Consider the following 25,489-nt stretch of genomic DNA (forward strand, 5'->3'; position numbering starts at 1 on the left):
GAGCAGAATTAGTCACAGTAATAATATGATGCCAGCTTAAGGAAAGTCCAGTTAAAATTCTGCAGTCAAAATCAAGAATCATTATCAGTGAAGCTCACACTCCACACGCCATTTTTCTCAGACTTACATTTGCACTGATGCCTTCTCCACCTTCTGGTACTTTGGGAAATGCATCATAAAGTGATGACACATAAGTTATGACTGACTTCTCATCAGGTGAGGAAACATCAACATCTAAAAAGAGCAAGACAGAACAACATTTTATCACATAGTTGTAAGAATGCCCACAAATATGCTACAACCTGCAGACAACTTGGATTTTATTTTAATGTTACTACTTTTTTTCTTTCTCTCAAAGCTCTCTTCTCTTCACAGCTCTATTACCTTCAGGATCCAGGAGTCTGGCGACACCAAGTTTTTCTGCTACAAAAAAAGCATGCTCCAAATTGGCAAGATTGCTTTGAACGGCAATGGTATTCATGTCTATCAGGTCCGGCCTGTAAAAAATAAACCAGCAACACTTGAGTACAGCTCCTTACCAATTTTAAATTAATACTGTTTTAACAACTAAATCCAAGAACACCGAAGGGTATGTCAACAGTTTGACACATGATTTCACTAAAAACATATGAACAATCCGAGGTCAGTTTCAAATGAGAAATACAAACAGCAGGCAATTATGAAACCGCTAGTTCTTCTTCATTACCAGAAAAGCTTTAGCTATCCTTTTGTTTACCTGTATCACTTATTTATTTCTATGCATTGTCATTATATTATCTCCCCTTGTCATTATATCATGTTCCCTTGCTCTGAGCAGCATCACTTCTTATTTAGGCCTCTTCTGCATGGGGCCTTCATAATGTCTACCACATTTACAAGCTTTTAGTCATTCTTCATCAAACTCTTCAGTGCCTGTTTTTTGGTCAGAATTCATAAAAGCTCAGTCACAGTAACATTGCTATAATCTCAATTCACATATTCTTACAGGGCTTTACGGAAGCCCTGCACCCTGGTGCAGTTCAAACTGCACCAAAGCCCAGCTTTCTGAAGAACATTCCTGCCACTTCTCTTGCTGAGCACCCTCGCCCGAACTTCACTCACATCTTCACACGATTCCTTCTGAAGTCCATCGTCAGTCTCAACACTCTTGTTTTAAATGGAACACTCTTCTCAGGCAAATCCTAATTATAAATATTTTTAAGGTCCATAAACACTAACCTGTACCAACATCACTAATTCAATGTTTCAAATTAAGGCAAAATTTCAAAATTAACCCTGTCCTTTACATTCATTATGCAGTGCTTGGCTTTTAGATCCTGCAGTTCTCAGCACAGGCTGTCTCTGCCTTCTGCAGTGCCAGGAATCCTGTTAGCTAAAGCAAGAAAAGCAAGAGGAGACTTTCCAAAGATGCTAACAAACAACATACAGCCATAATAAATCAACCAGAGTCACAAGGGTCTAGGTTCTGAAAACTAGTACCTAGAAATTGGGGGGAAAAAAAGAACAACAAAAAAACCCATAACCCTCCACAAGCTTTAGTGAACAATTTTTAAAGAACACTTAATTAACAAGGTAACTTAAGCAGTATGAAGGGAAATGCAACCCCATAAATCAGTGGGAGTTTCCACTTTCAACATACTTAGGAGAAGCCTGATCAAGTTCAAGCCACTGTTCTTTGAATTTCAATGCAATGAAAGCAATATTGTGTGTCACCATTAGTGGTACAAAGTGCCCAGGAAAAATAAGACATCACTGGAAAAGGAAATCAAACACTCCAATCTCCTGTTTCAGTCACATTAACAGAGACAGTATGAATAATAAAGATTATTCATACCTTTCACAACACAGGTTTGATGAAGCAGGTTTCTGTAAATATACACTGCTGTTTTGGTATTTTTTTCCACTCTGCTTTCTTTCCATTTGCTTCACATTGGTAAAAATGAACAAAAAAGCTCATACATGATGCCTGCTCAGTTGCCAAGAACAAGAGTAGACAAGTCGTTATAAAAGCCTTGTCTCTTCCCAGAAAACAAGCTGCACAGACACTGACACTATAATCTCCTTAAACTAAAGCTTTCAGTTAGATGGATAAGAGGCACTTCCCTCACTGCGTAACAGGTAAAGGTCTAGAAACAAGAGCTGCCCCTCCACGCACATCTCCTTCATTCAGCCGCCACGGCCTCGTCCCCCGCAACATGGTGATGCAGGGGCCACCGTGTGAGACACCTCACACTGCAAACACGCCTGCCCCTCGCCCAAAGTCCCACCGGGGCTGCTCAGAGCCACATTCAGAGCCACGGAAACGTGCAGTGAAAACCGCTCTGCTTTCAATTCCGCACTTAACGTGTATCAGACCGACCCGGATTAACTGGTCTGTATTTATCTGAAGCCTTCAGCTACCACAAGACAGTGTCTCTGTGCCCCTAGTGTCCGTCTTCAACGTTTTGAGGCAGAGATGGGGTCGGTGGCCTCACTGAGGCCTTACAGAGAGATGCCGCAACTGTGATGCCAAAGCACCTGGTACAGCTACGGCAAGGCCCACGGTGAGGGGATGAGGGGCCTGCACCCACCACAGGTCACCAAGCCACAGAAAAGCAAGTTCCACTCCCACAGCTCAGAAAAGAACATTGTTTTAATCGCAGAAAATACGTCCAAAAATCAGGGCCAAGAACAACAACTGCCACGTTGTTCGCTTTCCTCGGGAGTGTTCCGTTCCAGATTTTCAATACCAAAAGGTTTAGTCTCCTGGAAGCCCGCAGGGATATGTGCCCACCAGCAGGATGCCTGGGCATTTGCCCTCGAGCATCCTCAGGCCACCTCATGTCTGGGAGCACTGAGAACTGTCCTGCTCTGAAGCCCAGGAAAGTCCACAGCACTTCAGCCCAGGCTGTCTGTGTAGCTAGCCCTCTGCTGTATTATAAAGCCCCTTACATAGTCTCCAGTTGCTTTAAAATTTCATTTCTCAAACAAAATCCGAAATGCTGCTCATTGGTTACATCGCAGTTATGCTCTGTATACTTCTAGTAGATATTTATTTGTCTTAACTGATGTAAAGAGCAAATTTAAAAGCATTGCCCACCCTGGCAAACACCTTCATTTGTAAAGCTAGAAGAGAAAACACACACATTTTTGAGGGCAATTTTTACTGTCCAAAAATATATTTCAGACTGATTTGCATGGCACGATGTGGTTTTTGATCTTGTCAAGAACAAATTAAATTAAAAGCACTTCAAGCGAAGGATGGCGCCTTCCCCCGAGTGCTGTGAGTCACCTGGGAGCAGCTTTTTAGGCAAGCTGGGCTCCAAGCACGGAGCAGGAGGCACCAAGCACCTGACGCGGCCGAGAGGTTGGTTTCTGAGCACCCACTCATGAATCTACTTGACTTCTGCAGTCACCGGGCTCAAATCTTAGGGTAGGTGTTAGAAATTAGACATAAGTTGTATTAAAAGAGAAAAAAAATAAAGCATGATTAATACCCCACCGGAGGGGAGCACAATATACAAAGTTAGGCACATGCAGGTTTTTCCATAGCCAGAACCTCTTATTTGGTAAAACAGTTAATGATTAAAACTAGCAGCCATAATATTTGTCCAAACAATTTGTCCAAAACAAAAGGTCAAATTGGAATGGGATTTTACATCTCAAAGAGGAAAAAGATAATTAATTAAACTTTCAGTTTCCCAGTCAACAACTAAAAACTACATCCTTCTTTTCACAGCTCCCTGATGACAAGTGCTCAATCTACAACAATGTTTAACTTCATTAAAAACTGATAAGCATCGGGGTAATTTACCATGTGAAAATATTACTAATAAGTTCAACAAGGTGACTGCCAAGTTTGAAGTTACATGGACTATCTGAACTGCTTCTTCTGTGCAAGTCTGCTATAGTGAAAATGTGGATGATGCTGGAATGAGGCAATACTCAGGAATTCAAGGAACACACAAAATCTCCTTATTGACAACTGTAAAATAACCTGCCATTATAGAAAAGTTTTATCCTAGCAACTGCGATGCACCAAAAACCACCCAGTTGGACAGAGCTCTGAATACATATTCACTTTGTTCAAGCACATGGCAATTTTTCTCTCAAACTCACCAAGTCCCCAGTCTCAGTGAGACTTTATGTTAACATATTTCACATGATCATTATGTCTGTACATTTTTTTTCCTTTTGTCTTCTCTGGTGATGGAACGACAGGAATGCCTGTACCACTCATTACTTTATAGGCCTCTATATATCTCATTCATCGCCTCTTTAAAGATGAACAATTAGGGCTTTTTATCCTGCCCTCTTGGAGCTGAAAAATGCTTCTGTGGTCTGGACTCTTCAGCATTCTTATGTAAACCGTTTTTTCCCTATTTTTTAATATATTTTCAGATAGGATGAATAATAATGAGAAGAAAGTGTGCTGCAAATAGTGTCACACGGGCACACTATTTACAGATGCATTTCCTGTCCTGTCCTTCAGACATTCTAACACTCTGTCAGGACTTCCAAGGCAAAATGAACCCATGTTTCAACTGAATTAAAAACAAGAGTACCTGAGGCCTTTTTTTTTTCCCGTGATTTATTAATTTGCCTTCAAAAATACATACGGGTAATTCAGATCTTTCTTTCTGCTGAGTATTTCCTTGAGTTTAATAAATTCACTTGGAGCTTCATGCCCTACTTCTGTTAGCACAGTTGCACTTTCACAGTGACTTGTCCTGCCAATAGACTTTGATAAAGACACATTTGTGGCAGTGTCACATCCAAGACACACTAGTTTGACTTTCAAGACAGGCTAGCAAACCCTATGTAGAGCTAAGCAGTAGGTTTCCAGTGTAGATTTTAAGCTCAGTATAGACATGAGCGAGACTAGAGAAACCCACTTCAAGAAGAGATTTTACAATCCTCTTTGCAATCTGAGATAAACATTGCTACAGAAAAGTAACAGTACGGAAACTTTGCCGACTTTTGCCTATCATAAATATTTTTAAAATAAACTGCTTGTAACCATTAACCTAAGTCAACACTGCACAATCTGCAAAAATAACCATAAATCATGTATCTCTGTTTGCAGTGTTTGAATGCCAAAAAGAAAAAAGAAGAAACCCAACCAAATTATTTTCCTGTTTTGTTCTCCAAGAAAACTCCTTTCAGAGCCCAGCAGCTGCACTAGCATTTCCAGGGGCTGAACACAGGTACCAAAAGAAAGGAAGGGTGAGGTGCCACACAGAGGCAAGTTTCCCAAAGGCTCTTTGGGGCATCCTGCCTGGAAGGCAACTGCTTCTCCACATGTCACCAACTTGCCAAAGGCCCAAAGGCCTCTCCGTTTTCCTCATGAGCATGTATAGCACCGCTGCCCTTTCACACAGAGGTTTTTGACACCAAAAGGTGTTCTGGTCTTTACCGAACAGTGAGACACCCAAGAAACCACAAAGAAACCCTTTCAACCCAAAGCTTTATTTCTCATTTGACTCCCATTTTGCCAAAACAAAAGAAAGGCTTTGATGTCATCCCATCACAGAACACAGGTATCCTTCTTCCAGCTCCTTCTTCGCAGCAGGTCCTAGCCCAGCACTCAGAGGGATCTTTTTGGGCCAGATCTAAAGTAATCACCTCACCTGCCTGGAAGTCCTCCACCTAATACTTGCTTGGGCTAACCACAAACACCACGCAAGATGTTAAAACTGCAGGCCAGCTTCCAACACTATTTTAATATAGTCTTTACCAATAACCTTCACAGATTTTTTTTTGAGTGCCCTCAATTAAATTGAGGAGGAGGTTGCTAGCTATTTCTAAGCACCTTAACTATATGGGTACTCAGGCAAATAACATCAGCATTTTTAATCATTCTTATTGCAGTTTATCTTTTCCCAAATTGCCAAGTCTTAATGCCAAGCTAGCTGCTTCTACATAATAAAAAACTCTTGAAAACAGAAATAAACAGTTTCTCCTGAACACAGGAGGGGGGAAAGAAAACAAGCAAGCTGACATTTTCTTTTTGTTGGTGCTGGGTAATAATAAATTATAAGCTACAAAATGGCAAGCCAAAACTAGCAGAGGCAAATAATCTCTTTCTTTAAAACGCACCCCGCAGCATTTTAGGGCTTGACACTGTGTAATATAGTTTCTTTCCTATCCATTCCCCAAGGGCGTAGAACATGTTGCAGCAAAGGGTGGCATCTGGAACCCTCCCCTTGAGGAATGTGGTCATGCCTGCACCTGAGCAGCTGCAGCAAGTTCTGACACCAGCGGGATGCCATGTGCCCTGGGGCTCAGCCGGCAACGAGGCACATGGCAAACGTGTATGTGCAGCGTCAAAACAGCTTGTTAGAAACCAGGACAGTTATTTGGGACACAGCACCGAGCCTGCCCAGTGCCACAGCACAGCCCTGAAAACATCCGCTGGATGGTTTTGAAAGAGTTCTCTGGAGAGTTAATTATGGCAATATTTCAAATGAGAAATGCTGTGAGCCTGCCCAGTTCAAGTCCCTTCTTCATCTCGCAGCGATGGGAGCCCTTACCTTTGGGGACAGCGTTTTTGCTGCAGCTGCCTGGGGGGTTGCTCTTTCAGCCACATGAGGCGCTCACTCCAGACCCTTCCCGCGCAGCATTCCCGCCTCCCTTCTGCTCCTTCCCATTCCGGGATAACAGCAATTTTCCCTCGGCCTCCCTAAACAAAGTACTGCATAAAGTATGGGTGTCGCTACAGCCTTGCAAAAAGCTTAGCAGCGCCAAAGGGCCTTTTAGATCAGAGTGCCCCTTTTCTTCAGCACTAGAGTAAAAGTTCCTTTTTCATGTGTGTGTGATCAAAACGTATCCCTTTATTACCACTCTCTGCAGTACTTCTAATACTGATCATTCCTGCTAGGCAGTGCCGGAGCTGCGTGCAGCTGCCTGCCTGTGCTCTGGGTGTCCCTACCCTACTTGCTGATGTGAACACAAGCTAAGTTTTAAAAGAGTTCTCGGGAATAAACGGCTGCAGTTAAAAATATCCCATGACTGTTTGGGAAGACCATTCCTACATTGTGAGCAATATCTGGAAATTATTATGTCTGTTTTGATGATACAAGGGAAAGGAAGGCAGAAGCTGATTGAAATGAGTGGAAGAATCCCACTGACTTCCTCAGCAAGAGGACTCTCACAGCAAAGAGGCTTCAGATAAAGACTGTAGACACCCCTGCAAAGGGTGCAACATCCTTCTGTCCAGAAGATGTGTTTATAACAGGGGAGAAGCTAAAAGGAACAAGCAGAGACACACACAGAACGGGGACTCTGTGCTTACTCAAGAGCCTCCAAACTTCTCTGCCTCATGAATTGCACTTGCGCCCAAGGGTCCATTTCTCTCCTGCTAAACCGCTGCGAGCAAAACGCACACAGTGCTGCTGAAAACAGTGCTCCCTCGCGCAAGAACAGGCAGCCAGCACCGCCTCACGGCAGCACAACTTGTTCAGTTAGAGGGCAGGATTCATGGTTTTAATTATTTATTACTTGATCTGCACCTTGGCTACCCGTTACCAAGCTGTGAAGGCTGCACTGCTCCGTGCAGAATCCTGGTACGAGTCTCCCAGGACGTTCCGGGAAATATTTTCCATTATTACATCTCATGAAGCTCCTTCCCCTTATTCCTCTCCTCTGTCCACATCTCTGAGGTTGCTCATGTTTTCAAATACTTGCCTGTGCTCTCTTCATTCTTCTGGCTGCTCCATTCTGAGGTAACACAGCCCAGTCTTTTGAGAGGTATTTCCCTCTGGCTTGAACAGCCCTCCACATGTGCATCAAAATGCCAAAACAAACATTCTCAAGAGACTAAATGGAGCAATTACCTGTATTTATGAATGATGGCATTAAATAATCTTCCATCGCGCCAGCAGGTAGTGAAATTTTCACAACGGACTCCAGCATAACCCTCGGTTGTCTGCTGCGACCACAGGAGCAGCCTCTCTTTAGCAGACATGTCCTCTGATTCCCCAGTAACATGGATATCAGATATCTAAAATGTAGTTAAAACAAATATTACAATTACATCTAGCATATTATAACATTGAAAATATTGCAGGAAAACACTCATTACTGAAGATTTTTGAATATGATAATATGATAAATGATTATTCACCTATTATATTCGTATTCTGTCCTGTCACACCCTTAGGCATTTTTAGTGTCCTCGATATGAGATACAGAATTGGTAGCTTCACAGTTTACTTGGGTGTGATATAATATTGTTATATAATAAAAGATAGGTCAGTATGTCTATTTTATCCTGATGTGAATGATAATCTATTTCATATATTATAACTATTTCTATGAACATTGCATATTTAGAAATAAAACACATTATATGGCATATATGCACATATCTTTAATAACTGCACTTATATTAAACCTCTGGATTAATCTATGACACATCTCTTAAAACTCTGTTCAGGAGCTCAGTTGCAACACAGACAACTACAGTGAAAATTGACAACAATAGTTTTAGGGTAAAACTTTCCAATAAGCATTTTAGGAATGACTGAAAAATCATAATTGAGTATTTTGCCTCAGAAATTAGTGGGGTTTTTTTTTTGTATTCAAAATATACAAAACAGAGCATGAAAACCTGAAAGCGCTGGGAATTTTACATAAAAAATGTGGTTTTCTAGAAGATGAAATTACTCTGCAGAGCAGCCGCAGCTCTAGAGCTGCGCCGATTTGAGCAGCCTTCCCAGGGGAACCCAGGCTGGAAATGGGAGCTTCCTTCTTGCCCTGGAGCCGCAGAAGGTGCAGCTGCAGGAGCGGAGCAGGGTGGCCTTCCTCCCGAGGCTGCGACACCGTGGGCACCTCGCTCAGCCGTGGCCACTGCAGCACTGTGGGTGACTTTGGTTTCAGCACCCTGCACTTGCAGGCCAAGATCGGCATTTACATCCAGCCATTAAATTGCAAGTAAATTTAGCGCAGGAAAAAACTGCAATTATTTTCTGTTCAAGTGTCCCTCAAATTAATGACAAGTTGTGAAACCTGGTTTTTGGATGTTTGTCACCGGCCATCGTAAGGTTTTCTTTTGCTCTAGAAAAGATACAGATACCAGCGCTAGAAAGTAAAAAAGTAACTGTTGAGTGAGCCCAGAAATCATTTCCAAACACATGAAAATTTTATGCATCCTAATGTACAGCTTCAGCACTGCATATTTTAAAGACAAATCAGAGGAAAAAAAATGAAGTAGGAGTATTACGGAGAATCTCAAGTAACAAAGAATTAACTTAATATTTTGGAAATTATTTTTTGTAAAAAATATATGCAAGCTGTCCGTAAGTGTAAGCTTTCCTTTCCTTCGGTTATCTTTACTCTTTAGTACTTCAAAGCAAGAAAGCAAACAAAGTATTTTTCCAGTAGCTTTAGTTTCCTTTCACGACAGACCAACCAGAACACAAAATAAATGAAGTCAACCATTTACCACTTATCTGGGCAACGTTTCTGAACAAGATGATGTCATCTGGGAGTGCCAGATGTCTAAGAAAAAAACCCCAAACAAAACTGTGTTTCTGCCCGTCATTTTCAGCAAGTTTTCTGGCTGCAACCCATATCACATTTTTAAATATATTCCAGTATAAGCAAGCTAACGATGCAACTTGCTCGTAGCCATTCCTTACGGCTCAGGGCAGATCTTTGGCCTCCCTCCTGCTTAACTGAACTGTGAGAGCTGTGGATGTTACCAACTGCAAAGAGTGCAAGCACAGCACATCTGAGTGCACATTTCACTCTTCTGACAACAAGGGATTTCAGGCAACAGGGCAACTTCTGAAGGTCATATTTGCGTCTGCTGTTACATACAAAAAGCCTCTGTAGATATGGTCACAAACAGAGAAAAATATTTCATATTCTCTGCCCAATATGCATGTTTCCAGTCCTAATTTTAGCTATAGCTATAACACGGATTTACTTCATTACCCTAATACCAATTGGATTTTGATCAAAACTCCCTTGGCATGGAGCAGCACCACAGTCAGCCATCTGAAGAGAAAGGAAGTGGCCTTGAGATGTTAAATTCTCTTCTTTCAGGCCCGGTGACAGCCCTTTTCAATAAAGGTTAAGGAACACCAGAATTAGCCCAAGCACTGTAACAGTCCCAGTTGTGCTGATCTCTAGACAAAGCTTTTCCCAGGCTAAGGCTGATATTTCAGACTTCTTCATAAACACTTAATTTGTTTTAAAAAGTGCAAAAATACAGTAAACAAATAATTAAAGAGCTGTATTTTACTATGCTTACAAATATGAGCTTTCCTCTGCTGTACGTCCTATTAGCATGCAAATACTTAGCAAGAAAACATTACTCCCCAAACAAATGTGGGTGTCAGAGAGCACAGCCTTCCTTTGATAAACACATAATAACAGATGCACAGGTAACAGATGCACAGATCTATTAACTATGCATTATCATCTAACCTTTTGCCACAGGAATGAAGAAGGAGGAGTACTAACTAAAGAAACTTGGACAAAAAAATAGTCAACTGGGCAATCGGGTTCTTCACTGTTCGGGTTTTCTCTTGAAAGCAAACGGCCTGTGTGAGCCCTTTGTACGCGCCCCGCAGCCCCCCTGCTCACCCACCGCAACGCAGCTGCAGGGGAGCCCTGTTCCACAAGCATGGAACAAACACAGAGTTTGTATGAACTTAAGCAGCTTTTTGCCAGATCCCCTGTTCTCCACAGTATCTCATAAAGCTGGTGAATTCCAAGAAAAACTGACAGAGGTTATTCTGCTGCACAGTGTCTCAGGATCAAAGCCTTAATGGGCACTGAATATTCCATATCTTTTTTTCTGGCTAGTTCCCCCCAGCACTACAAGGTTTCCAGCCCTGCCTCCAAGTCCTCTATGCAACACAGGGTACCCAAAATCTGCACACCAAAGACACATGAGCTCTCCAGGTGCCCACAGGACATCTTACAAAGGAGATCAAAAAAGTGACGCCAACGTCCACAGACCATTTTTCTTCCCTCTTTTTTCTTCATGGTAAACAGAGGAAAAGCAAGAATATTGGAGCAGACTTAAGGGGAATATGCATAGAGGAGTCTTTCCTCTGAATCTATCCTACCCCAAGCGTTCTGAAGCCTGAACTTGGCACATTATACAAAACACACTACGGTGCTCACGATACAAAAGTCCATGATGGGTCGGAGAGCTATAATGTACAGAGAGAACAAACTATGTGCTTTGCTGGGGGCTAACCCTGAAGCAGGAAGTGTGAAGAGAGCAAACGAGAAAGTATATATGCATATATAGATATATGTGTATATATATATAATCATAGAATCATAGAGTGCTTAAGGTTGGAAGGGACCTCTAGAGGTCATCTACTCCAACCCCCCTGCACATGCAGGGTCACCTTGAGCACGTGGCACAGGACTGCATCCAAGCGGGCCTTGAAGAAAGAATGAAAAAGAATTTTTCAATGTTTACTTAGACCAGGACATTCCAAACACTGAAGACAAGGAGGCAGTGCTTCAGCCTTAACTTTCATCTAAAACAAGTAGTTGTGTTGTCTTGGAAAAGGACCATCTGACAGCATGGTGATTTGTATTAAGGGAAGCTGACCTCCAGGAATGGAATTTGACCTCGCACGTGATCAAAAGGACAGTCTCGACTCCCCTGACGTTACAGTTGGACCTTGTGAGCTTCCATCTGGCCATAAATTCAATGCACTCCTAACCCAGCTTTCCTAAGGCCTCCGAAGGAGTTGTTCTCAGCTTTGGGCAACACCCTTCAAAGAATGTTGGATCAGCTGGAAAAAAGCAAGAATGATCAAAGTCTAAAAAGCTATGACCTGTTAGGAAAGACTGAAAAAAAAAAACTTTAGTCTAAAGTTGGGAAGAGCGAGGGAAGACATGGACAATAGTCTTCAGATGCGCAAAACAGTGGATGTAAAAAAGGAATATATCAACTGCTCTGGGAATAGGAAAAGAACTAATGAGTTTTAAATGAGAAAAGGTGTTTTAGGTTAAAAACAGTTCATAATCCAAAAGATATAAGCACTAAAATTAATCCCTCGGGAAGGATGTGAAGCAGCCAGTGCTGGAGACACGGAAGAACAAGCTCAAGGTATCCATCATGAATGGTTTCCATAGGGCGAGTTCCACCTTGGGGTGCAGGGCTGACCTAGGTGCCCCCGGCCCCCTCTCAGCCCGATTTTCTGCGGCTCCATCAGTGCCTCCAAGCTCCCTTGCCCACAGCAGGGTGCAGCAAAGCCACCCCCTGGCCGTGGCACCCTGCCCTGCAGGTCACATCCTACAGGAACAACCGGCATCAGTCCCTCCCTTCCCAGTAATCCACATGCAGATAACACTAGACTATGCCACCGGGGACACAGCCAGCTGGAAAGTGCCTTGTCACCTTACAACTATGTGCAATGATGACTGAAATAATAAGCAGATGACTACATCCCCGGAAGTATTCTGCTGGATACACTGGTTGCACACACTTTTCTTTTTTTTTTTTAAATGAAGACTTTGCCTCTAACCTGATTCAAATATGTGTATTTCTTTGCAGGTTGTTAGTAACACTACAGATGAGACAAGCAGTTCACTGCATCAGGCACCGTGTAGGTGCCTAGCAGAAAGACAGCAGAGGAACCTACGGCCAAGGTGAGAGGTGAGTGCTGGAAATACATGACTGCTTGTCTTTCTATTTTGTGAGGCTCCATAAACCGGAACTGAAACCACCACTAAAAACAGAAAGGTTTGATAACATGATACAAAGAAAACATTGACTTGTACACCAGTTGATAATGACCAAAACCTGCTGCTATCACCAGCTGATTGCCATCTTTGCTGCTACCAAATGAAACCATGGCTTGTTTCAACACACCAGACATCAAGTATCACAGTGATGGCAGCCCAAAGTTGAGCAGGATCAGAGCACATCCTGCTCATGCCAGTAACCTTCCTGTACTGGGAAACAGGGGCTGTAGAAATCAGATCAGGCCTAAGCAGAGAGTAAAACTTCTCTATCCCAAAGCTTGAAGCTGCACAAGCCTCCATGTTGATGCAGGTGCTCCACAGAAACCTCTCTTATTCCTTTTCCCCTCTGGTAGGAAGGGGTTTTAACACATGCCTGGTTAGAGGAATAGCCACACTTAGTATTTGCATCCCTGAGGTCACAGGGGGAAAAGAGGCCTTGCTCGGCTCTCCGGATGAAGCCTCATGCTCCTCAGCTCAGTGACCACGCTTGGCTCCAAGCACATCCCTGAGCTGCTCCCAAATTCCAGTTCAGATTAAGAGGGCAAAGACCTCAGGGTGGATTAGGAGCTAATTGCACTGGGGTGTGTTGTGCATTGTGGCTGGAGGTGTTAGGTGTACTTGAAAACTAAGCTGGGAAAAGTGTAACTTGAGTCGTGTTACAAAGTAAATTATATAAACAACAGCAGTGTATTTAGCTCTTTTCTGCAAAGAGCACCTTTGGCATATGCCCATTTTATCTGCTCACTCAACTCAAATCTCGGATGTCCCTGCTCAGCAAGAAACATTAGTTTTGGAAGAAATTCCAGCATTGGTGCTTGACCCACACTTAGAGATTTCAGTTGCACTGAAAATGAGTGGGGTAGCATTGGCAACATGCTAACATGGACACCCACAAACTAAAATTACTTTCCTTTAGGCATTCTGCAACCAAGATTGCACTTTGGTTTCTTTTCTTGTAAAATGAAAGTAATCCTACCCTCGGGGGAAGAAGAAATTTGAATAATTAATACTAATAGATCATACATATAGTTTTGAAGGAAAGATCTTTTAAAAGTGTAGAAACTATTAAGAATGATTTATGTTCACTTTTTCTATTTCAGGTTGCTTAAATATTTCTCTCATTCTTCAGTTCCTATTGACCACAATTGAAAACAATTAGAAATATTCCCATTCACTTGATACAAGGCTTGCAAGAATTACAAGACTGTCAAGAGCTGATAAGAAAATTTACTGCAGATATTGCACATATTAAATGTGAACTAAAACAACCTTCTAAAATTTACTGCATCTTATAGTCTCATTTTAACATAATTTTTTTTTTTCTGAATTACGAAACAAATCGAACAACCACAGACAGCGAAACAACATAAAGAGAGTAGGTAAACACCGCTCAAATATAAAGGTGTAACTTAACCAACAGAGAAGATTGGGTAATGTGATTTATAGCATCTCTGCATGTGTAAGAGGTTTATAAACAGTAACATGAAAATATTTTTGCAACAGAGGAAAAATATCATTCCAACACTTATTCAGAGCTAACTTTGGATGTGAACCTACTGTGCCAAAATATTTACCTTCCTGTTGTCTGGTGGCATGCTATGAAATGCCTCCTCTTTTGGCATTTGGGAAAGTCCAGCATCAGAAGAAGAAAATCTGGTTTGTTCAAGCTGTGGATCACTTTGGCTTCCAGAAAGGAAGCAAGGCAACGTGTCATCGTCACTGCTTTCAGGGACCTCTTCGGCAAGCCTGCCGGAGGTTTGCTTTAACTCCGTTTCTTTGTCCTGACTGCCCACAAGGAGAGCAGAACTGCAGCAAGCTGCCTGCTTGTCGCGTACTGTCTGCTGTGCTGGTAGTTCCCTTGCGTGGCCATCATCTGAATCCTCCGTCATCGATGCACAGTGTGTTCCTGGACTTGCCTCGTTGTGCTCTTCTAACTGTGTTTTTACTTTATCGGACCCAGAGAGCTCCTCACCGTCCCCGTCAAAGCTGTCCCCGGGGAGGGGAGCCCTGTTTGCCTCACTTGGTAGAATTTCTGCTTTAACAAGTCCAGTGGAAAGGTCTGCGCTCACGGGTACTGTGCTACCGTCCCCTGCAGCTCCCAGGGGCAGGGAAGCAGCCAGTCCCGGGCCCTTCGAAGGAATCTCCATGTTTTCCACAACCCTCGCTTCATCTTGGCTTCTTTCTTTGTTTTCTCCAAGCCGTCCTGAAGCTGGTCTCTCTCCAGCCGATCTCCTCCTTGATTTTCTTCTGAAATATCTTCTTCCAGAGGAATGCTGAGAAGAACTTAAGGGAGCTCTGGCAGGATCTAAAAACTGTTCTTCCCTTTCAGCCCTTACACATTTACAGATGTTCCCCATTCTCGCCGTCACACAGCCTCATTCATTCGATGTATTTACTTAACTCCTTCTTGGAAACTCAGAAGCTGCCGTTTGCACCGGAATCCCTCCCAGACTGCATTGCCATCCTCCTCCGTATGTAGCCGTTTTGTTTATGAGAAAGGCACACGCAATAAATGTAGTGGCACACTGCCCAGGCAGGGCCTGTGTCTGATTAGACACCGTGGCTTATTCCTGGCCACCAATCCTCTTAAACAAACTTCACTGCTTCAGCGTCCGCCTATGCTGCTCGCAGCCGTCACAGGGATGACAAGGCACTCGGCAGTGAGCGAGGCAGCTCGCACACACTGCAGCTTCCTGTTTCGCCTGCCACTCCACTAAGATAAAGTGGAAAAATATGAAGCAACCTTTGAAACTATTAGCTACACGTCAAATCCAAAAGCAAGCAGCACAGCACCCAGCAGCAAACTCGCTTTCCACTTCCTAGTTTTTCCTCCCATATCCAATAATCCATAGAAAGGAGCATTAAAGGAGCATTAAAGTTCCACTCTGAGCAAGTTCGCAGATGATACCAAACTAGGCGGAGTGGCCAACACTCCGAGGGCTGTGCTGCCATTCAGAGGGACCTGGACAAGATGGAGAGTTGGGCAGAGAGGAACCTGATGGGGTTCAACAAGGACAAGGGCAGGGAATAACCCCAGGCACCAGTAGAGATTAGGCGTTGACCTGCTGGAAAGCAATTCCGCAGAGAGGGATTTGGGAGTCCCGGTCCACAACAAGTTAACCATGAGGCAGCCAAGCGTCCTCATGGCCAATGGATATGGAACTTCTAGAAAGGGTCCAGCATAGAGCGACAAAAATGATTAAAGGACTGGAGCATCTATCATATGAGAAAAGACTAAGCGAGCTGGGCCTGCTTATCCTAGAGAAGACTGAGGGGGGATCTGATCAGTATGTACAAATACCTGAGGAGAGACTGCAAGAAGGCTGTGGCCAAACTCCTCGTGATAGTGGCCAGTAACAGAACAACAAGTAACGGACACAAACAGAACACAGGGAGTTCCGTCTCCATGTGAGCCAGAACTTCTTTCCTGTGAGGGTGACAGAGCCCTGGAACAGGCTGCCCAGAGAGGTTGTGGAGTCTCCTTCTCTGGAGATCTTCAAAACCCGCCTGGACACCATCCTGTGCCACGTGCTCTAGGTGTCCCTGCTGGAGCAGGGGGGTTGGACTAGATGATCTCTAAAGGTCCCTTCCCACCTTAACTGTTCTGTAAGTCTGTGAAAGTGAATGATGACAGATCGCTCAGGCAGGTGGGAGGCATCAGATCAGATTTTGGTGATTTCAATCACTGACTTTCAATGACTAGGCAGCTATAAATAACTTGCTGCTTTGCGCTCATCATAGAAGTCTAACCCTTTGCTCAGGTCAGGAGTGCTGTGTAGGGGAACTCTGCAGCAGATCTGAAACATCTGACAGGTACAGATGAAACTAGATTGTGAAGGTTGGTCCATATAGAGAGTTGTACATAAAGTTACTGGAGAACTACTCATGCAAACACAAGTAGATTCAAATTAAACGCTTCTGGAGTTAGTAAAAAGTAATTTCCTCCTACCATTGCTGTGTTTTGTAGACAGCTCTTTGTAGCTTTGAGTAAAATAGCCATGAGGTGTCTACTTACGTCTGAAAACTGGGTAGAAATATAAGCCATTAAAATGCAAATAGGTCTAAACACCAACAAACTACATTTGGAAAAAGTCCCCATTTTCCAGCTTCAGGTTCATTTCTGTTCCCAATGTGCAAAAGTGCATTAAAAACACCCCACACCAGCACATAACTATGCACATTGCTCACACTGCCAAAAAATTACCAAATAATTTATAAAGTATGATCAAGCGGTACCACTGAATCTCCCCCATTTATCTCAAAAGTTAGTGCAACAACCAGGAAAAGAGACTTTATCCCCAGGGCCAGCTGCACTGAAGCCTTCTGCAGCCCCTCCCGAAGAAACCTGACATGAGCAATGCACTGAGGAAGGGCTCTCAGTGTCCACAGCTTGTCCAGGGGCAGGAGGCTCCTTCTCACAGAGCACAATGTGACCACGGTGCTTAGAAACTCCCACCATAACCCCTAGGGACTAGAGGGGTGGCACGGCACAAGGGACACCAGCTGCCGGGCATGGCCACAGGGCCGAGGCACCTCTTCTCACAGAGGGTGCTGATGCAGTGACCGCATTTCGTGACCTTGACTTGTGTTTGTGTTCACAGTATGTTTAACTTATAGGTGGAGTTGTGACATTTGCTCCACCAGCTCCCATTAAAGAGCTGTATCCTGATGTCCTCACAGCACCATGAGGGCCCAGAGGACTCATAACTCAAAAAAAAGACAGATGTCCACACGTCTGAGCTGGGTCCTGACTCTGCCCCTCTCAGGTAACAGAGAAGCACATTTAAAAAGTAAAAGTATAACCTTTGTAAGCAACACTGTTGTGATTGTATAACCAAATAGCTCATGTGCTTGAAAGTATATTTTTCTCCTCTGTTATCAGGAGATTCTGCACCTTGCAGTGTGTGATTGACAGCAACCAATTTAATTTCACACTGATATAGCTTCTGGTCTAATAATAATAAATATAATAAATAAAATATGATGATATGTATAATAAAATTGAACTAACACAGTTATTAGAAAGTTTCATTTTAATGACTCCTCTGACAAAGCAGGTATCATGCGAAAGATGCAGAAAAAACAGTGGCCTTGAATGAGCAGTTGTCAATTTCCACACTTCATCAGCTGTCTAATAAGAAATATGGCAAACTATGCTGCCAATCTCTACCTTTGTGAATTCCACAGGAGTTAAGAATTTGCTTAGGAATACTTCAATTACACATCTCAAACCCATACTTAAATTGCTGTGCACTGGCATGAAGGTTTCTACACAAGAGTTGTATTAAACTAACTGAATTTCAGTGGCATGCAATTTAATGCATATTTATCTTACATTGCTTAAATCTGCTCAACCATCAGCATGACACTGCCTTCTACCAAAATAAAGTGTCCCTAGGCATTCTTTGTCACTCCAGTTCTCCTGTTAGAATCGCTGTCACCCTGGCTGTCACATCTATTTCAAGATCGGCCAGAAGAAATGAGTGTGGCTATTTGACAGCACCAGAAAAACCCACTGAGCAACCACTGCTCTGTAATGTGACCAGTGATTTGGAATGTATCTGACTGTGCATCCTCTTTCCTACATGGCTTAATTTTGCCTTTTTTTTTTTTTTTTCAAGAGTAGACAACTCCTATTTTCAGAAAATCAGGTACCTCTGAAGTGGTGAAACACTGGTTATATTATAAACCCAGTGCTCCCAACAGTGACAGACTCACAGAATGGTTGAGGTTGGAAGGCACCTCTGGAGATCATCTAGTCCAACCACCCTGCTCTGGCAGCTGCTATATTTTAAATTATCGCTAGAAATTTAGCATTTTAAAATACTGTCTAGGAATAAATGCACTGAAAAGATACCTGTACTAAGTGTTATGAACATTTGGTAGTCTCTATCTTTGTAGAAATAGGTAAGAATTAAATAACTTTGATACTTCATAAGCAATTCACCACTTCTAACCAGCTGTTCTGGAGAGAGAGGTTATCACCTACTAACAATTCCTTTCATTGCTCATGACCAACATGAAAAGCACTCACTTATCCCCAGGAGCAAAAGGAAAGATCAAGGATAAAGGGAATTACAAGCTTCGAATAGCTTTTAGATCAGTCTTTTTCAAAACTACGAAAGATCATAATCATCACATTATTTGGGGAATAAATGAAAGCACAAGTAACAACCGAATTACTGAAGAGTAAGTGATAACTTTGGTCTCAGCAAGTGAAAAGAGGCAGAGACAACAGGGTCATGTTGGCAATTTTGAAAAGGGACAGTAAAATTTCTTCCCAAATGTGGAGTCGTTCTTGGAGGAAAACAGCTGCCCGATGAACCAGCCATACAAGACTTTGGAGTAAGCATGTGGCACAGAACGAAAGGTTACTTTGAACCTGCGACCTAAGGGAAGATTGATGGAGCCTGACAACAACCAATCAGAAGAAAGGCTCCAGCTATCAGACGAGACGGGAGCCCGCGCGGGAAAGGAACTGGTATATAAGGGACAGCTTTGTTTCAATAAACTGTCTTTTTCAGGTTGATTCACATTGGAACGTTCTGAGCCCACGGTTCTTCTCTCCTCACCCAAACTATCTGCTAAAGCAGAGAAATGGTATTTCAAAGCATCAGAGGAGAGGGCCATGAAATCAAAGGAGAACCACTATGATCCAGTGCAAACCTGAAGGGTACCGGGATACTGACACGACTTGGTGTTTTGTCTCAGGCATTTGACTAGGCCTGAGCAGAAGCTCAGTTTTAGTTAAAAACAAAGGTCCACATGATCACAATTGTTACAAATACTATCGTTTCATTGCAATTCCTTTCTTCCTTAAAAAAACAAAAAGTAAAGATAATCCACATTCACACAGACCAATCCTTAAAAGTTCTATGGAGAGATTAGTGCAAGACTTTTTTTCTGGTGCATAAATCCTTAAGAAGTATAATATGAATAAAGGATTAGACCAAGGCTTGTGTGGAATCTGTCTTGTTTAAGAGGTGTTTAAGAGGGTGGCTTAATCACAAACAAAAGGTTAACATTAAGTCATGGCAAACAAAAGATTAGCATCAAGACATGAAACAGCTCGTGAAGATCTGTGCACTTACCCATGGACCTCTGTAACTAATCGAGCATGTGTGTGACTACAAAACAGTCTGTGCTCGTAACACTGAGGGCAGCATCCTTGTAGAAAACCTGTGTATTTGTTAGCGTGCAAAATGCTGAGGTTAGACATCCTTTGTACACTGCTCGTTTATCCTGCTCACTTGTTTCTGTTGCTGGCAAATGTAACCGATCAGCAGAGTCTGGGATGATTAAACATGACTAAAACCCTATACTTGGGTTTTAATCCCAGGAAACCCACTTCAGGTGCTTTCTGATGCCTTTTGCTGCATAGCCCAAAGGTCATATGCAGAATGACGCACAGAAAAACAAATGCTAGCCAAAGAGAAAGCGAAAATTAAAACCCCTGCTAGCTGGAGAATAAAGCAAGAAAGAAAAGCTTTCTGGCACAAACAAAAGATCATGGTCAGTGCTGTTTGAGCTTTACAGGAAACTGCTGCTCAAAATCTGAAGGAGCTATTCAGCTTTTGGTACCACTGAAGGGCCTAAAACTCACTACCCTGAGTGAGTACCAAGATGTGCCAAGAGAGAGAATATTTTAATTCATCAAAATGACTCCAAGAAAAAATGAGGAAGAAGGAGCTTGTTCCTTGTAGGAGGTTTTACGGGATTAAGGACAACAAGCATCAACTGCATGAAGCTGATTCTTAGAAGTGAAGCCTAAACATGATTCTGCAATGGGCTCACACAGCTCTCATCTATGCTGTGATTCCCAGGAGTTCCAGAAACCCCAAAACTTCTGTGACCATTTTCCTCCCTGAGGTTTAGCTATTTTGTTAAATTGTTGGAGAATTCCAGGAGAGAGAACTAGGAACTGAAAAGAAAAAACAAAATACAGTCTGCTGCCCCAAATGCTCAATGCCAGCTTTGTCACAACGCCCAATGACCGGGAACCAAAAGTCCCAGGTGGGATACAGTTTATCCTATGACCACTTCTAGTCAAGAGATTAGATAGCTGGCCACATAACTCCACCTTTAAATCCTTGAGAAGATCAGACCTCGACCCTTTCTAGTTATTTTAAATCAAAGGCAGATTAAATTGGAATCCTATGGATCCAAGACCCACAGCTTGGACAAGACTCAGGATCCTGGAAGACTAGAAATAGATGCCAGGGAAAAGGGCAAGTGAAACGCTCTCAAATCCTTGTTATTAAAGCAGATAGAACAGAAAAAGAAATTCATTGTTGCTCTTCTATGACTACTGTTACTATTGCAGATTTAATGTCAGAACAACTGAAGCAGAGGAAGATGCATACATCTGAGAATATCCCATTGCTCCTCCACCTTTTCCAAGACATTTCCTGGAATGGGCCACAACCACCACAAGAGTGCTTCAAAATTATCATTGCCCTTCAGTCTCTAAACACCTAACTAAAGTAAGGGGTATCAGGCGCTCTGTAAAAGGGAGGATAACTATCCTCTATCCCAGCCAAGTAATCCACAAATAAATCCACCCCTTTTAGGTTTTTCCCCAAAGCAGGTAAATGTTGAACTCTCGATCTGCTAGATCAAATGAATGGTCTAACACACTCACTGTGCATGGCTGATAAAGAAGCAGTTTGGCTTTACCTGGAACCAGGAGCAGAAGTATTTGTTGACTGGCAGGAAAAATGTTAAGAGGAAACACTTGCCCCAGATAGGCCTGAGAGAAAAAAATCCCCACATCTAGAGAGCAGTCAAGTTCACTGCTATGTCTGCACAAAAACTTTGCAGACTGCAGCCCTGCAAAGCAGTATTCTGCAAAAAGGCCTAAGAACAGGGAGCTGGGGAAAGCAGGAGTGCTTCACGGGAATTACTGAGCTGTGTAACGACAATGAAACAGAAATGACATGAAAACCATATGAAAAAAACAACCCTATATTATGAAAAACATGAAAACATATTATGAAAAAGGCATACACTGAAAGCTTGCCAAAATCCTAATAAAATACATGTTTGGAGCATTATCCAGACCCAATGTACAAATGATTTTTTAAGATACTCATCCCAATAAACCACTGCATTCCCCATTTCACCATTTCTGTATCTTACATGCAATTACTTGAGCCACAGATGAACAATTTATGGACTGAGGGAGCTGTGAAAGCCAGTAGCAAAACCCAGAACAAAATCTGCATTTAATTAATTATGGTAACCAAATCAGGATACCATAACCATCTCTAAACATAACTCAGATGCAAGAAAAACTTAATCCTCAAATCCACATTATCTACCATTTTTATTCATCATGTCTTTCCCCTGAATGATTTCTCAGTTCATGCCGATACTCTGAAGGGTTTTCTATTTTGGGGACTTATTATCCTCCGGATAAATGCCATCACTCAGAGAAACAAGATGCCACAGACAGCAGCCAAAAAAGATCCTGGCATCTCTCAGACTGCAATGTTGCTAGAAGACACATAATGACAAAGCAAAGGCAGGAACTGCACTGTACTGCCCAGGAAACTGCGTTGTAAATGCTAGGAAAACTTAAGGGTTAGCAGAGAGCAAGACACCTCAGTGTTTGTGTCTACACTACAGGTGTTTATACGTGGGCTAGATATCTAACAGACCATTTTATTCAGTGGGACAGGATTTAGTTTCCTATACGAGGCATCATAAAGCTCTGTGTTATAGCCTATATATGTCACACCTGGCCTCCAGCCGCAGGCCTAGAAGCATGTACTGCTCACACACCTGAGGTCTCATCAGTGAGCTCCTCATGTGTGTCCTAGACAGCCTAGGGCCTCTAAAACATCGCTAGAAACCAAGGCTTAGGCAAATCCATCAATCCCTGGAGATCTACTTAGTCCAGTCAATGGATCCTGAAGGGCTATATAGCTCACCTTAATGCAGACACATAAGGAGAAAGTCAGTTGCCCATCTAGAGCAATTTAGACACCAGAGATAGCTACCAGGAGATAGCAGAGGCCCTAAGGAAATCTCACTTCCTGCTGGGTCTGTTGCTGCACAGAGATGGGGCAGGCCATGCTGTGCCATCTCCAACACACTGGCCATGTCTGGGCATGTTTGGAATAAGGCACCGGCCGCAGAGGGATGTGAACTGCTCCGCAGGCTGCACTGGCCAGACTCACTAGTCCTCCGGGACTCAAGGCAGTTGCCCAAACACAGTTACTGCTGTTTAAGATGCAGTTTCTCCTGCCTGATCTCAGTCTCTTCCCAGATGATAGTGGGTTTCCTGTACAACCCTTGTCAGGTTGTGGAACTTATGTGGGAGTCTTGTATCTGCGATAACAACAGATGCTTATGTTTAAGCAAATGGAGTAAGCTTCTAGGCGAATCTAGAGGGATTCAAGTAACTGTAGAGACTAGATTTTATTGATTATAGGGCAAAATTAGACGTTTAATACAAATGAACAGAGGTCCACATAAACACCCAGAACTAGGTATTTTAACCTGAATGTGAATCCCACCAGAAGTTTCCTTATGTATGCAGTTACTCCAGGTATAAACACTCCTCTTATCATGACTTTATCCACTTTACAAAAACATCGTTGTTATACCTCGATTCTGACTTTTCCCCTTACTCAAACCTTTTTTTAAGGAAAGACAAACTTTTAAAAAATTATGTATGACCTGTAAGCAGCTACATTTGCCTGAATTTCCTTACACATCCTAAAGCTGGATCAGTCGTGCACAGGTGTCAATCACACCAAATCACATACAGTTTCACAAACATGGCATGAAGGCACATGCTAGGTACCCCTTCTGTAGAGGGTTATCTTATATCATCTTACAAACCACTTCCGTGTTCAATGTAGGCACTGCAGCCAGTAATACATAAAAGGCAGAAAAGTGTAAAAAAAATCTCTTTTCATATTTATTAATGTGATTTAATAAATATGTAGTCTTCGAGCTAATATTCATTCTTAAAATTATTGTAACACAGATTTTCAACATATTATTTTGAAAAAGGTAAATACAGGCTGTCAGATTCATGGGCCTGAATTTTATTAGTGGAGATGTACACTGCAGTTATTAAAGGGGCTACAATTTATAACCCTCCCACATGTTCTGCATGGAGTTGGCTATCCCACAAAGAAGATCCTTGTCACACTAGCCCATGTAAAATACTTCATACAACCTTTTTTTCTGTCTCACTGTTTTCTTTTTAAACAGATAAATCTAGTAATGCTACCTTCCCTCACTTCCTGTAAGTATCCAAAATTGTACTCGGTGACCCAGGATTTAGATAACAAGAGATAGTAGCAGCTTTAACCTGAAAGAAAGCCTATTCTTGTTCACTATGTAGAATCAGGCTCTAAGAGAGAACACATACCTCAAGCTTAGGCTTTCCATGAACAACTTCTGTTAATAAATTCTTAATAATCTTTATTTCTTAAAAGGCTGGGACGCTCAATCACTGCCTATGCTGTGGGTCATGCACAGCATACTTAAACCCAGCCTCCTGAAGCCAGGACCAGATGGAGCTTCAGGCCCCCTAACGGCGACGGGTCGGTGTCTTCTCCTCTCTCATGGCCAGTGTCCTCAGCCCCCACGCCGGCCCCATGCCTGCCTCCACCCACGTTGCTCTCTGGTTCTCCTTTGGGTTTGCAAATAGGCACACTAGACCCTCGCATCCTCTCCTTTAAGGAATGAATTACTTTCTAAATCTAAATTACTGAATCATAAATCCAGTGCAGTGTATTCCCATGCTTTGCTTTTTTTCCTGCAAAATAATGTAATTTGCAGATCACTTACAGTGCCTGCACAGGCAGGATCTGTGGCCAACAATGTGGCAGTCACAGCAAATGGGGATTATCGGCCATCAGAGTCACGTCACCGAGGCCCCGGCCATTGTGAAGCCGGCAGCCGCAGAGGCAATTTAATAGCACATACTGCAAGGGCACATTATACTGTACACAATCCACCACTGTACAGCGAGGGCAGTGCCATCTAGTGCGACCCCATCCTGCCAGCACCTTATTGTGCTCTCAACAAACGGCCGAGTGTTGCAGGCGGCCCCAAAATGCTGCCTGATGAAAAGCCCTCAAATGGGAAATTCACATCCAGAGGCATAAAGATTTAAAACTTTTTTTTTTAATCTTAATATTCAACAACTGTAGTCTTTTCAACAAAGCAATGCCCTTTTATCCAAGCCCTGAAAGAAACGCAACCACCAATGTCTTTAATAATGCTCAAAAAAAAACACCAGTTGCACTCACTCTACAAATAGGAAATGACATAGCAAACATAGCAAACAAACCACATCTAATCCGGTTTCCATCATCACATTAAACCTTCAAACGTTTTTTCACAAGTTATGTTATATGGAGTCCAGTTTCAGTTGACATATTGATGGTACTATATGCACGAATTTGACTCAAAACATATTATCAAGAGAAACAGACTTACCTGAAAGTGCAAAATTATGGTCCATATCAATCCCAAAGTCAACTTGGGATTCCCGTCTGTTATGTCATCATTCCTAATGTTAACCAGTTTCACCTGCCATTGCAGAAAGAAATTACATTGACAAATGAAAAAAAAAATGCCAAAATTATATACTGTACTACGGAGGCATGTCTCTAAAGGGAGCATTACTCACTTCCTAATCCTACCCTGTTATTTTTTTATTATCAAGAGCAGAAAGGAATTGAATTTGGGCCTTAAGCGGCCTGCCAGGAATCCCCCTCTCCTGCCCATCCCGAGCTTAGAAGATTCCTCAGGAGAAGATTCC

General features: G+C 42.6%; 1 protein-coding gene across 1 annotated transcript in view; it reads right to left on the reverse strand.

Moving 5' to 3' along the window:
- LOC148590083 (dystonin-like) overlaps window positions 1-25,259 on the reverse strand; it is a gene marked incomplete at its 3' end in the record, with an annotated part of 39,802 nt that extends 14,543 nt beyond the window's left edge. Inside the window, exons 1-4 of the mRNA XM_088539494.1 lie at window positions 25,165-25,259; window positions 7,815-7,981; window positions 385-497; window positions 128-234 (exon numbers count right to left, since the gene is read on the reverse strand). Coding sequence (XP_088395620.1) covers window positions 128-234; window positions 385-497; window positions 7,815-7,945 — 351 coding nt within the window. The remainder of the gene's footprint in view (window positions 1-127; window positions 235-384; window positions 498-7,814; window positions 7,982-25,164) is intronic.
- Between the last annotated feature and the right edge of the window lie 230 nt (window positions 25,260-25,489).

This window comes from Tinamus guttatus, unplaced genomic scaffold (assembly GCF_059628265.1).
Source record: "Tinamus guttatus ecotype Peru unplaced genomic scaffold, ASM5962826v1 Tinamus_guttatus_pri_ptg001760l, whole genome shotgun sequence".
Taxonomy (NCBI): domain Eukaryota; kingdom Metazoa; phylum Chordata; class Aves; order Tinamiformes; family Tinamidae; genus Tinamus; species Tinamus guttatus.